At 33.2% G+C, this 12,793-nt stretch overlaps 1 protein-coding gene across 9 annotated transcripts in view; it reads right to left on the bottom strand.

Annotated features, from left to right (window-relative positions):
* DMD (dystrophin) overlaps positions 1 to 12,793 on the bottom strand; it is a 2,273,580-nt gene that overhangs the window by 1,134,278 nt on the left and 1,126,509 nt on the right. For 8 of the 9 annotated variants that reach the window (XM_046672830.1, XM_046672828.1, XM_046672833.1 and 5 more), the window contains 3 exons: positions 12,253 to 12,390; positions 9,371 to 9,523; positions 8,325 to 8,507 (listed from right to left, as the gene is read on the bottom strand). In XM_046672830.1, the coding sequence (XP_046528786.1) occupies positions 8,325 to 8,507; positions 9,371 to 9,523; positions 12,253 to 12,390 (474 nt within the window). The remainder of the gene's footprint in view (positions 1 to 8,324; positions 8,508 to 9,370; positions 9,524 to 12,252; positions 12,391 to 12,793) is intronic. The other variant, XM_046672836.1, reaches the window with a different exon arrangement.

Here is a 12,793-nt window from a genome sequence, read left to right as displayed (position 1 = left end):
TTACCATTATGGCTTTCTAATTTTCTCTTCATACTGGTTTAATTAAGTGTTTAACACATATATTTAGTTTTTTATTTCAATGACTAGCTTTTGGCTTCTAGAAGTTTTATCTGATATGTTATCATCATAAATACCTATGTATTTTTCCATGATGTTTTTATAAATTAACGTTTATTTTATTCCTTTACCTCTATTATTATTTTCAAATAATTTACTTTAGAGTACAAAATAGTTTTCTATTATTTTAAGGTCATGAAGCACTAATTCTCTTGATTGTTAAAATTAGATGACTCCAGGTCATAATATATTATTTCTTCATGTGGATTGTAATATTTTGTTGTGAGTCAATCTTCAGTGTTTGTGTGTCTGTGAGACTCTCCCAAGAAAGGGATTTACTGTATGACTCTGTGAGAAGACTCCATGGATTTCACAAATCTGGGACTGATTTTATGTTAATTTCTCAGTTCAGCAGTCCGGAGGCTTGTAGTTAGTATATAAATTCAGATTCCCCACACTCAGTTTTAATTTTCACACATTTTTTTTTTCTCCAGCCGGAATCCTTGGCAGATGAATTGAGCTTCTGGGTAGGATTTATCTATTTCCCCTCTATATGCAGAGGGAAAATCTTAAAGTTTCTATGTTTAGACAGGGTTTTCATTTATATCCCTATACCAGATGTTGTCTAAGGCCACATATTTTCTACAAAAAGGTCTTTACAACTTTCTCCTAACAATTAGGTCCTCAATTCAGGTTCAGTATCACATGAGATGACATGCTTATATATGATAACTAGTGGGAAGGGAGGTTCCACCCCATAGTTTAAATTCAGCTCTGTGTTTAAAACTTTGTAAAAATTATATTTTATTCAGAATTTCCATACATTTGAAATGAAGGGTGAGGTCATCATTAAGTCTGTCATCTTCCTGGAAGTTGATTCCAGTTCGACATAATTTACTAAACGACCGTTAAACTGATTTTATTACATAACTAGAGACTAGAAAAAAATTACTACAGAAATGGCAATAACTATTATGATCACAATAATCTAAAAAAACATAGAATCTTGACTTATCTGATTCCTCTCTTAACTCCTGTGATATGTTAATTACAAAACTGAAGCTGAGAGGACAAAAATTCTATAAGCAGCTACCTCCTGGTTCATTTCCCTTAGCAACCATTATTAGTGTTTTATATTCAGAACTCTGTTTACTAAAGAACATTCTGTCTCTAAATAAGAAAATTATTTATGTTCCCAAATTCTCCAAGGATCTTGCATTGGCAGCTGACAATCTTTGTTGTTATTTCAAGGCAAAGGAAAAAATTCTACATGGTAATTATGCAAAGAATATGTTTCCCCTTATTTTAATCTCAAAATTACTTGGTTATCATTATGTGATAGGAGAAAATATACAAAAAAAATGAGTAAGAGTATCAAATCTAAGTTCAGATGTTATTTTACATAAGGTAATAACAGTCAGCTCTGTTATTACTTTTCCTGTACATCTCTGTTTCATTTTAAGAAAATCCAAAATAACAAAAGCCTACTGCTACAGTGATGTTTTTCCCAATTTTTTCTCAGAAGAACACTAGTTCTTCACAACCACTCAGACAGGAATCCTATCACAAAACTGAAATGAAATTTCCCCCTTTGTACTGCAGCTATCCAGATGTGAAAGTCTGCAGAATCTATTTCCCTCATAAAAATTCAGAATCACATTTTCATATCAAAAGCCCCACGAAGTTCTAGAGTAAGAAAACTCTGCTTAATCCAGTGTCTCAAACTTATTTGGAGACTAGATATTTTTTCTTTTTTTTTTTATTAACTTCCACAGTATTTGGGGTAGTACTGAGTTCAAGCTTGGTGTCTTCCATTTCTTATACATGTCCTTGGACAAGTCTTATTAATTTCATTTAAATTAATTTTCCCTACTGTATAATGACAGTGAAAATAATACTTGAGAGGGTTATTAGTGAGATCAAACTAGATACATGTAAGAGCTCTTTGTAGATGTAAAAGTCTATTCAAATTCAAGTAATTTTAAAAAGTTAGTTTGAGGAATATTCACACTATAAATGTATTTTCATCTTACAAAACTATTCACTTAAAGACTAATTTATATAAGACAATTTCTTGTGACATATAAAGTGAATCTACTAACAAAATTAATTTTCTATCAAATTTTCTATAAACGTGTATATTTTGGAAACACGTACTTTTAATATTGTTAAAAAATCTTATTACAATTTACTCTGATGTAGTAAAAGCTACTCTTTGCAATACATTATTGTAATCATCCTCATATTTGCCCTCTACCTCCTCAGTGTTAAACTTTCAGAAATTGTCTTTTCTCAGTATACACACGTCCAGAAGTAACTGTAATAAAATCTGCTGTTCTGAATAGTCATCTTAAACTCCCAATTGGCATGTATAATCATACCGATCATAAAAATATTTTTAAAATATAAAAAAGTACCTATGAAGTATTACCTGTCCAGGTTATACATCAAAGTTCTACTAAATGTTCATTGTTCCTAAATGGAAGGATGGCTAAGTAAGTTATAGGACCCATGTAACAGTCAGTAAAAAATATTCCATGAAGAAATAATATACACAAATGTCCTGAGGTAGAAGTGATGTTGGTGTGTTTAAATAGAGAGGAGAAACTTTTTTTTGCTGAGGAAGATTGGCGCTGAGCTAACATCCACTGCCAATTTTCCTCTTGTTGCTTGAGGTAGATTGTCCCAGAGCTAACATCTGTGCCAATCTTCCTCTATTTTGTATATGGGACGCTGCCACAGCGTGGCTTGATGAGCAGTGTAAGTCCACACCCAGGATCTGAACTGTGAACCCAGGCAGCTGAAGCGCAGTGCACAAACTTAACCACTATGCCACTGGGCTGGTTCCTAGAGGAGGAACTTTTATGCCTGTCTGAAAGAAGAATGGCAAAAAGGGATTTAAAGTTGGAGTAATAGGAGTGATAGGCAGGGACCAAACCATGTAGAAGCTCATAAGATTTTGTTGAAAGCAGCAGGGGCTTGACAAAATCTCACTTACACTTTAGGAGCTCTCTGGCTTCACCAGAAAAATATAGTGTAGGCAAGGAAAGATTGAAAGCAAGGATTAGAGGCTTTTGAAGTCACCTAGATAAGAGATGACCATCTGTAGACTAGGGTTTCCACAATGCAGATACTGAGGAGTGGTCCAATTAAAGACGTATCTTGCAGATAGAGTTAATAGGATTTGAAATGAGTTACACAGATAAGAGTAAAGAGGAACCATGGATGATGCCTAGGCTTTTGACCTAAGTGAAAGGGCAATTTACTAACACCCAGAGAGCTTGGTGGGAGCCAATTCATGTAGGAGGGGAAATCAATTATTCTTCACTTGGCTATGTTACTTTTGAGAAACCTATTAGGCATCTAAAATAAGAAGTAGAATCAGAAGTCATTTGGTATAAAATGTTGAGTATCAGCATTATTTACTTGGTATTTGAAGCCATAGGATATCCAGGGCTAGTGGAGTTGTTGTATTTTGAAAAGGGGCATTTTTGATGTTTGTATTTTTTTGCTCCCCTTACTAGGACAGGTCATGTATGTATGCCTATTCCAAAGGTTTCCTACGCTTTTTGCTTCCTAGAAACATAATAATTGGCAATAATTTACATTTAGTACATTAGGCACAAACCTTATATGTGTTGCTACCATCTAGAACAAGCCTTTTATTTATTGTGTTCTCCTTTACATGGAGCAAAATCACTTCTACATTTTCACAGCACTCTATGTTTTCCTTTGCAGCACTTGCCACAATTCTAGTAGCTAACTACAAGATTTTTAAAATTTTTTCCTTCTTTATATATAGAAAAGATTTTTATATAGCTTTATATAGCTCACTCCTCCTTTCTGGCTTCATTTTCATTTTTACACTAGTATATTGTTTAGTAATTCTTTCAGCAACAATCTATGGATAATAGATTCTCTTGGTTTTTATTTATCTGAAAATACTTGTATGTCTGAAAATATTTTGTCTTCATTCTTGAATCACAGTTTTTGGGACATCCAAAAATTTGTCTAGGACACTGAAGATATTATTCCATTGTCTTCTAACATCTATTATTGATGAAAAGCCTGCTGTCAATTTTGCCATCTTGTAGGTATTCTGTCTTTAGTCATGAGCAGCTTTTATAATACCTTCCTGATCATTGATGCTCTGAGATTCACTCAGATGTGACTAGATGTGAACTTGTTTTTATTTATTCTAGACTGGTTGAGCTTTATTCAATTTGGGAACTCATGTAAATTGAGATTTATTCAATTTTGTTAAATGTTAGTCATTTATATAAAATATTGTCTCTTCTTCAGGCTCTCCACTCTCAATCTGGAACTCTTTTTAGGCATATGTTTGAGATTTTTATTCTATTCTTTACACCTTCCAGTATTTTCAGCAAAGAAAATTTTCCCCAGAATCTTTCAATTAATATATTCTTTCTTCTTCTATAATGAATACACCATTTAAAAAGTTGTTTGAGTTATTTTAATAACTTTAATTTCTAGACTTATGTTTTCAAATCTTCCTGTCTACTATTCAAAATGGTCTGTTTTTATTGTAAGAATTCCATTCCATCCTTTAAAAAAACCTTTCTCAACATCAAAAACCGCATTTTAATGTCCTTTTCTGATTGTCCTCTCATCTTTAATTTCCTCAGGTGTACATTCATCTTTTCTTTTTTGGCATCTGCTAACATTGCTCATGAAAGGAATGCTTTTCATATCCATTGTAACTTTAGTTTGTGAGCTTATTTTGCTCAGGAGTTCCACATGAGCCCTGGGTTGTGCTGGTAGCATCATTGTGCAATTTTGTGGAAGCGTTTTCTTGAGCTCTCTGAGGTTAACTGTCAAATGCTACAATTAAGCTTAATAAAAATTATGCATAATTTTCTATTAAGAAATTTTCAAAGACTTTATTTTCTTCTTATCTCTTTACCTTCCTGTAGAAGATAAGAATTTAGACAGAACTCTATTGATAAGTTTATGAGGAATTATGTCTTTATTGGTAGAATCACCAGCCTTGTATGAAATTTCCTGCAAACATTTTGTAACTTCAGAGAAAACTACCTGTCCAAGGATTACGGAATCTAATTTGCAATTTATATTGAACAAAATATATCAATCTGTTCATAATAACATTTTAAACCCATGGTACATACTGAGCCTAATTCTCTTAATGACTTATAAAGATATTATAATTTTTTAAAAATAATATGTCTCTTTACCAGTGTTAACTTATATACAGAAAGAGGAAGAAAAAAATTGATTCGTTGAGCCCCGATAATGCAGCCGGTGTTTTACAAATACTACCACATTTCGTTATCACAAATGCCCTTATTCTCATTGTACAGATAAGGAAAATCAGGCTGAGAGAAATTACCCATGAGCATACAGATAGCAGAAAAAGTCACTGAGATTCATATTCAGGGCTGCTCATCCCAGGGAGTGGCCTTTTTACTAGACCACACTGTTGTCATAAAACATCCTGCAGAAAAAGTCCTTATGGTCAGTTTGTAGTCATTGCTTGGTCTTCACTGAGCAGCCAGGTCTCTAAGCCAACAGGAACTATATTAGAAATGTTTTGTATTCCTAACGAGGGCAGGGGCTTCACCATGCTTAATACCTGGAGAAAACTTTACCTGCTTTCTCCCAGTCCATTTTTCCTCCTTTATAGTCTCCAGGTTTGTCCTGAGAACCATCATTTGCAGATACTCTCTACTCTGCTTTGATGTGCACTCCTGTCTGGCCTAAGGCTGCCTCATGGCTCCCTCAGACAAAGTTCCAGGCCTTTTCTGAGCTTTACTATTGCCTTATATAGCTCTGACATGGACATAGTCCCCAAAGTGCACTAACTTTACACAGCTTAGTCTATTTGTAAATCTTTATGTCTGAAATAAGGAAAATTAATTTCTCATTTTAAACTCAGCTTTCAAATGTTAAGATCTGTATAGTACTGCTTACAATCTTGAATTGCTAGTGCTAAGATGTGAAAGACTAACTGAAAGTCCAAATGAAGTCTAGAGTTTATATCTACAGAGAAGAGAAAGGGAAATTTGAGAGAAAGAAAGATGGGAAAAATAGAGAAAGAGAATATAGGGGGAGGCAAGGAAGTTTGAAGCTATGACTACCAGGGCTGCATCAGGACCATCGTAGGATTATTCCAAACATAACTTTTGGTTAAGCTTTTAGCTTATGGCTATCTCAAACTGCCTCATTGTAGAATAATTGGGAAAGATGACTCTAACCAGTGCACATGTGACATCAGTTTTTCAATACATATTAGTAATTGACGGAATATAAAGATACATCTTGGATCTATCTATCTATCATCTTTTAGGTCTAATTAAAATCCAAAGCCAAATATAATTTTAATATTGATTATTCTTCATACATATTGTTATTGATTCTACCATCATGAAAAATTAGAGTCAACAAAAATATTATCTCCACCTCGGGCACCTTCTGAATTTTGGATCTTTCAGATGTAAAATCAAGAAAAAATCGTTTATGAGGAAAATATATCTTAGTATTTTACTATAATTCATTTTTGAAATTTTATACTGGTTCACATAGTCTTACTTTATTTCACCAATAATCATTATGTTCCAAAATATTTGTTGAGAGCCTATCATGTGTAAGGATATATGGCATTTTAAGTGGGTGGTCTACGGAGATTTTTGATCCTGTGTCTACTTAACCACAAAGTGTTAATAACTTATCTTGACCAACTTGTAAAAAACTTTAATCCTGGGATGTCAAGATATAGGGGAAATGGGAATGGATAAATTAGTTAGTAGTCAGATAACTCAAGGCAAAGGACTTCTCCCTGAATGATCTATTAAATCAAGGAAAAACATTTTACTTGAATTTTCTTTATGATCGCCTTAGTCTTTCACTTCATTTTGCATTCACAGACGCAGCCTTTCTGTTAGTGTAAGCTTGAGTGATTTATGACATATTATGTTCATAACGTGTAATATGAAAGATAATAGGCTGAAATGTGCAATCAGCTGGACTTCAAATGTAATATAGTTTCAATATATCTTACGTTACTTCTTCCAACTTCTCAGAATATCCAGCTGCTACTAAATCTTAGGGTATTAGATTTCACAGAAAACAGTATATTCACGGATTTTTCCAACGAGTAAGAAGAAGTAACAATAATATGCAGTAATATTTTCCCTTGGTTAATAATAGCACCAACAAAATTAGATGTTTATAAAATAAAGTTATGTTATCAAAGACATATTTAAAAATATTCTCCATGCTAAATGGAATCCACAATATCACATAAGAAATTCCCCAAAAAGTCTCATCTATAGGTTGAAATGAATGAAATTATCATTTACATAGATCAAAAACGGTTGAATATCTGTTGGTTTGATATGACTCAACCTAACATAATTATAAAGCCTTATTTTCCAGACTTTGACACCCTGGTTTTGTGAGGAGCACTATCTTTACATAATTACAGAGTGGTGACGATTCCTCTTCACTTTAAGATGCCACACAATAGGAACAAAAAATGTATTTGTTAGAAAATCTCTATGGTTTATACCCTATTACAAATAAAGACCTAAGAAGACCAAGCTGAATTGCCTTTTTAAAGAGAGAATCACAACATTTCCATTCAGTTGTTTGAAAGAAGAGCAATTGTTCCTCTTCCTTTCGGCTTGTAATATTTCAGTAGTCACAATATTTGATATTTTTCAATCTGCTATCAATTATCAACCATCTTACTAGGAAGCCATTTCTTCTAATAAGACTTTTAACCCATTAAGTAGCTAATCCAGGTATTAGAGTACACTATTATTCTTCAAGTCAGTGAGATAAGGCCTTATGCAAGTTGATATAAGAAGATGTTTCACAAAAGATTTATTATTTACCATGTACACATTAAGAAAGTAAAATTAGCATGGGATGGTCTCAGGAAAGCAATACATATTTTTGGATTTGACACTGAAATAAAGTAAATGTATGATAAATTGACAAATTCACATTGCCAATGTTATGAAAAAAGGATGCGGCAAAAAAAATTAAGATGTATTTTTCATTTTGGATAAAGGGGTTGTTTCCTATGAGCTATTACTTTATTATGTTTTCAATCTGAAAAATTAACCACTAGTGTTACAGAAGCCCAAAGTTAGGGGAGACTATTCACTTTTAGAATGCATATTAGTAGTTTGAAATTGCACCCAATCTTTTGTTGTTGTTAGTAGGCCTCTGTTATCAGAGTAGTAGTTGCAAACACATACTTGGGTTTGCCAGTAACAACTCACAATTTGTGCAAAGTTGAGTCTTCGAAACTGAGCAAATTTGCTCTCAATTTCCCGCCAGCGCTTGCTGAGCTGGATCTGAGTTGGCTCCACTGCCATTGCGGCCCCATCCTCAGACAAGCCCTCAGCTTGCCTACGCACTGCATTCAGCTCCTCTTTCTTCTTCTGCAATTCACGATCAATTTCCTATTGAGCAAAACCAATACAGGGCCCAGGGCAGTTAGCTAACCACATCAATCAACCTGCAAGCAGCACATACTTCTCTCAGAAATTTCATAGGCTCTTGTCATTTTATTGTCATTTTTCATAATTTACAAATATGGATGCCATCACTGTCATTTTCACCCAAGAATTCAAGTATTATTCCCATTGTCCTTTGAATGCTCAGTTTTAGATATTATAATTAAGAAAATACTTAAATTGATCTAACATTTTTCTTTCTTCTCAATTCCTCTGGTGTTTTGGAGGTTGACCCAAATTGGAGTGATTACCCATTATTTATTAGGGACCATTGATATAGAATATAATTTAGGGGGTAAGTGAATAAATTATTTATTTCTTTTTTAAAGTTTTGAGGAACTCAACAGAGAATGAAGCAAAATAAAAAGTGTAAAATAATAACACAAAAAAACATCTTCAGACAATATGCAAATAAATCTATAGAGATTTGACATTGATGTGTGAAGATGCTCTGATGAAATGAATGTGCTAACATGAGAAAGAAGTCGTCCATATACCGATAAGTCAATTGTTCATCTGGAACAAAGATACACAAAGTCAATTACAATTTTACCAAAAAACACATGACATTTCTTAATTCATTTCACATTGTCGAAAAATAAAACATTTTATTCATTCAACATTATGTCAATTGAAAAACACTTAATACATTTACCAAAACAAAACACAATACAAGGAAACGTACCAAATCAGAGCGAACACTAATAGAGGAACAACATCAACGTTTCAAATATGATCCACACAGGTTAAATTAAAGAAATTAAGCTGTAGAAATAAAATCTAGTATTGACATTCTAAAACAACATTACCTTTATTTTCCTTTCATCTCTGGGTTCAGGGAGGCTGGCTAATTTTTTTTCAATGTCATCCAAGCATTTCAGGAGATCATCAGCCTGCCTCTTGTACTGATACCACTGGTGAGAAATTTCTAGAGCCTTTTTTCTTCTTTGAGACCTCAAATCCTGTTCATGGTGCAGATATTATTAATATATCAATACATACGTATAGTACACTTCTGGCTGTAGTTATTTAAAAATAATTTGAGTCCCTCATCTTCTTGTACAATTTCAGTTAAATTCACATATAAATGTTAAACATACAAATAGATGATTAAATTATGTATTTATGTGGCAGGGCCCATGTACATGAAGCTAAGAAACCTGAATAACCCACTTAAAGTATTTCCTCTTGGCATGTTCCAACTTGTTTACAAATCCTGTCATACTTAATTGAATCTTAATGAATCAACTAAAATATGATGTGGTCTATGTGAAATAGTTTAATACATGAACACAATTGAGTTAACTAGATACTTGCACAAACTTAACAAGTTTGTATTTGACTTTTAAAAAGGGTAAAAATTCTAAAATTTGTGTTCAGTCCTGGGTTGACCAACAAAATTTTTAAGTTTATATAGCCAAGAAACCACATTCATGGTTTTAGAAATTCCTGTAAAAAAGTTTCATCTCCATTAATATTTTATGATTAGAAATATAAAGTCATCTTAGTTATCATATAAATTGTTTCAAGCTATATATGTAGAAGTGTGAAAATCGTATATCTGTGAGTATACAATGAAAATGATAATTTCAATGTTGTAAAAATGCTTTTTCTTTCAAGGCTTGCATGGCCAACTTTTATATCAAATCACGTTCCAAGTGCAAAATGATGGATTATTTTAAAAAGAAAAGGGAAAGTGCATGGTTTCCAATCAGGCTGATGAGATAAATAAGGGTGACTGGTTTAATAAATCAACAGAGGGGGAAAATTAATCATCTTGCTCCTTACAAGCACATCCCATGTCTTCCCTGATCAATAGAATTTGTTGAAATGCCATTTTATGATAACACAAGGGACAACAAGAGCTCAGAATATAGCTTTCATTTCTTCAGAGCAGTAGCAATTAGGGTTTCATGTATGGATTTAACTAGAGCAACAGAAAATAATGAATATCAAAGAACTGCTGGAATATTCATTGCATTGCAAAGTTTGACCTTCTTTGAAACATTTCATAAGGACTAGAATTGGAGCTACTTGGCAGGTTAACACTGTTACTGAATTTGATGGTGTAGATTAGTTTGGCAAGTAGAGTAGACTTTCATTAATCATTTTTAGTACATACTTGCCAGAATGAACTAGATTTCATTCTCCATTTTGTTTAAAATTAGGGGTGTAAAATTTAGTGCAGTTTACATTTTTAGTTGAATTTCTAAACCTCCTGTGGAGGTAATAAATGCCTGGGATGAGCCAGATGGAATGCTGCTTTTTTCAAAGGTACTAAGATACAGCCACGTGAACGAGAGTTGAGCCATGCCTTATTCGTGACACAACTCACATCTTTGCCAAGAGAAAGGCCTTGTGGTCACAATATCTGAAACTCATTTTATTTCCTAAGCAGAAGGTGAAGTGTAATGCGTAAAGATATTTAGAGACATTTTACAGATTTCTTTACAAGTATGCCAGATAACCATTAAACACTGCTGTTCAGTAGGACACATATCATCATATGACCGGTGTAGATGCTTCTGAAAGCTTGGTCACAGTTGGAAGTGTGTGAATTACACAGCTTTCTGATTTTCGGAGCACATTATGGCTTGCTCTTGCACTCCCTCAGAGGAAGAGGCCTTTTCTATTTACTATATATATATCAGCAGTTACCTTCAGAACACCTGCTGGCCAATTAGACTTTCCTTGTGGATTCCTTGCAGGCACAGTATTGTGTAATTACATTCTCAGCAGTGTTTATTTGGTTGTCTAACTATATGGGAAAAGATTTTATACTCTTATTTGCATATAGAAAGCAGACTCCATCCACCTACTAGGTGGAGCCACCTACACAGCTAGGTAGCTCTCAAAGGGTGATTTACAATGAGAAGCTTGGCAATTAACAGCATTAGGAAATCAGCCATGCACGCAAATAGGAATATTGCAAAGCACATTAAAAATATGAAAGGTTATTTCACAAAAGTCTTCACATGTCCAGTCTCATCCCAAGAACTTCCTACATATTATTCTAAAAAACCCACAATACTCTACTCTGCCCTTCCTACACAAATCTAGATGAGTTACGTAGGCACTTGAAGCTATACACTATTGCTGGTTAACAGGAGGGTACCAGTTCTTCAAGGACATTAAGATTACTTCTGAGGATTCCTATTTAAATGAAATTAGACTCTTGTAGATGCTTGGTTAGTTGCAAAGAGTGACTCTCTTGAAGGCAAAATGAAGTTATTTGGAAAAATTAAGTTGAATTTCAGGCCTTATTATACAATTATTAGGTTACCAAAAAATTGCACCTCATCTAACTATAGGAAGCAGAAAGCCTAAAAAATATATAGATTGATTATTATGGCAGCTACGCAGGATTTTCAACACAAATGTAAAAATAACTTATAAAAATAAACTATTTAGAAAATTAAATGTATAAACACTATGAATGATGTATTTTTATATCTTTCAATCACTACTCAGAAAAATTTGTCTTAGCAAGAAAACATAATTTTTAAGCAACGCATCCCTCAAAATCAAAGACACCACTCAAAAATGTTAAATAAAGCACACACATTGAACAGAAAAATGTATTTCTGGTGAATAAGATTCTTAAGCAGATTTTATTTATGCACAAAATATTTTACCCTACATATGAAAAAAAAAGCACAGGCAAGGTATATTATAATTTTAGCTCTAATACCTTGAGAGCATTATGTTTTGTCTGTAACAGCTGCTGTTTTATCTTTATTTCCTCTCGCTTTCTCTCATCTGTGATTCTTTGTTGTAAGTTGTCTCCTCTTTGCAACAATTCTTTTACAGTACCCTCATTGTCTTCACTCTGATTGAAAACAACAAGTACAGTCTTCATTTTGGTTTTTAAAAAGCTGTACATCGTTAACAGAGATAATAAAACATGTTATTTAAACACACACAAAAATCCAATTTAAAACTTTTAGGGAATGCTATTATAAGATACTGTGCTCATAGTTCTTCTTTTATATGTTGTGCTTTAGCTTTTAAAAGAAGTCAGTTTCCCCTCATCTAGTTCAAAAGGACACGCTTGATTAGGGGCATATGTAGGAAGATAGGGGAGTAAGGTACTTCATCATTTCAGACAAGTCATGAATTGCTGTGAAAGCATTCTTTTGGTTTTGATTTTTAGTATGTTTCTAGAAATTAAAAAAGTTTGGAGGAGTAGACTAAACTTGTCATTTATAATACTAACCAATCCATATAGGAAT

This window comes from Equus quagga, chromosome 10 (assembly GCF_021613505.1).
Source record: "Equus quagga isolate Etosha38 chromosome 10, UCLA_HA_Equagga_1.0, whole genome shotgun sequence".
NCBI lineage: Eukaryota > Metazoa > Chordata > Mammalia > Perissodactyla > Equidae > Equus > Equus quagga.
This window is presented reverse-complemented; position numbering and strand designations above follow the sequence as displayed.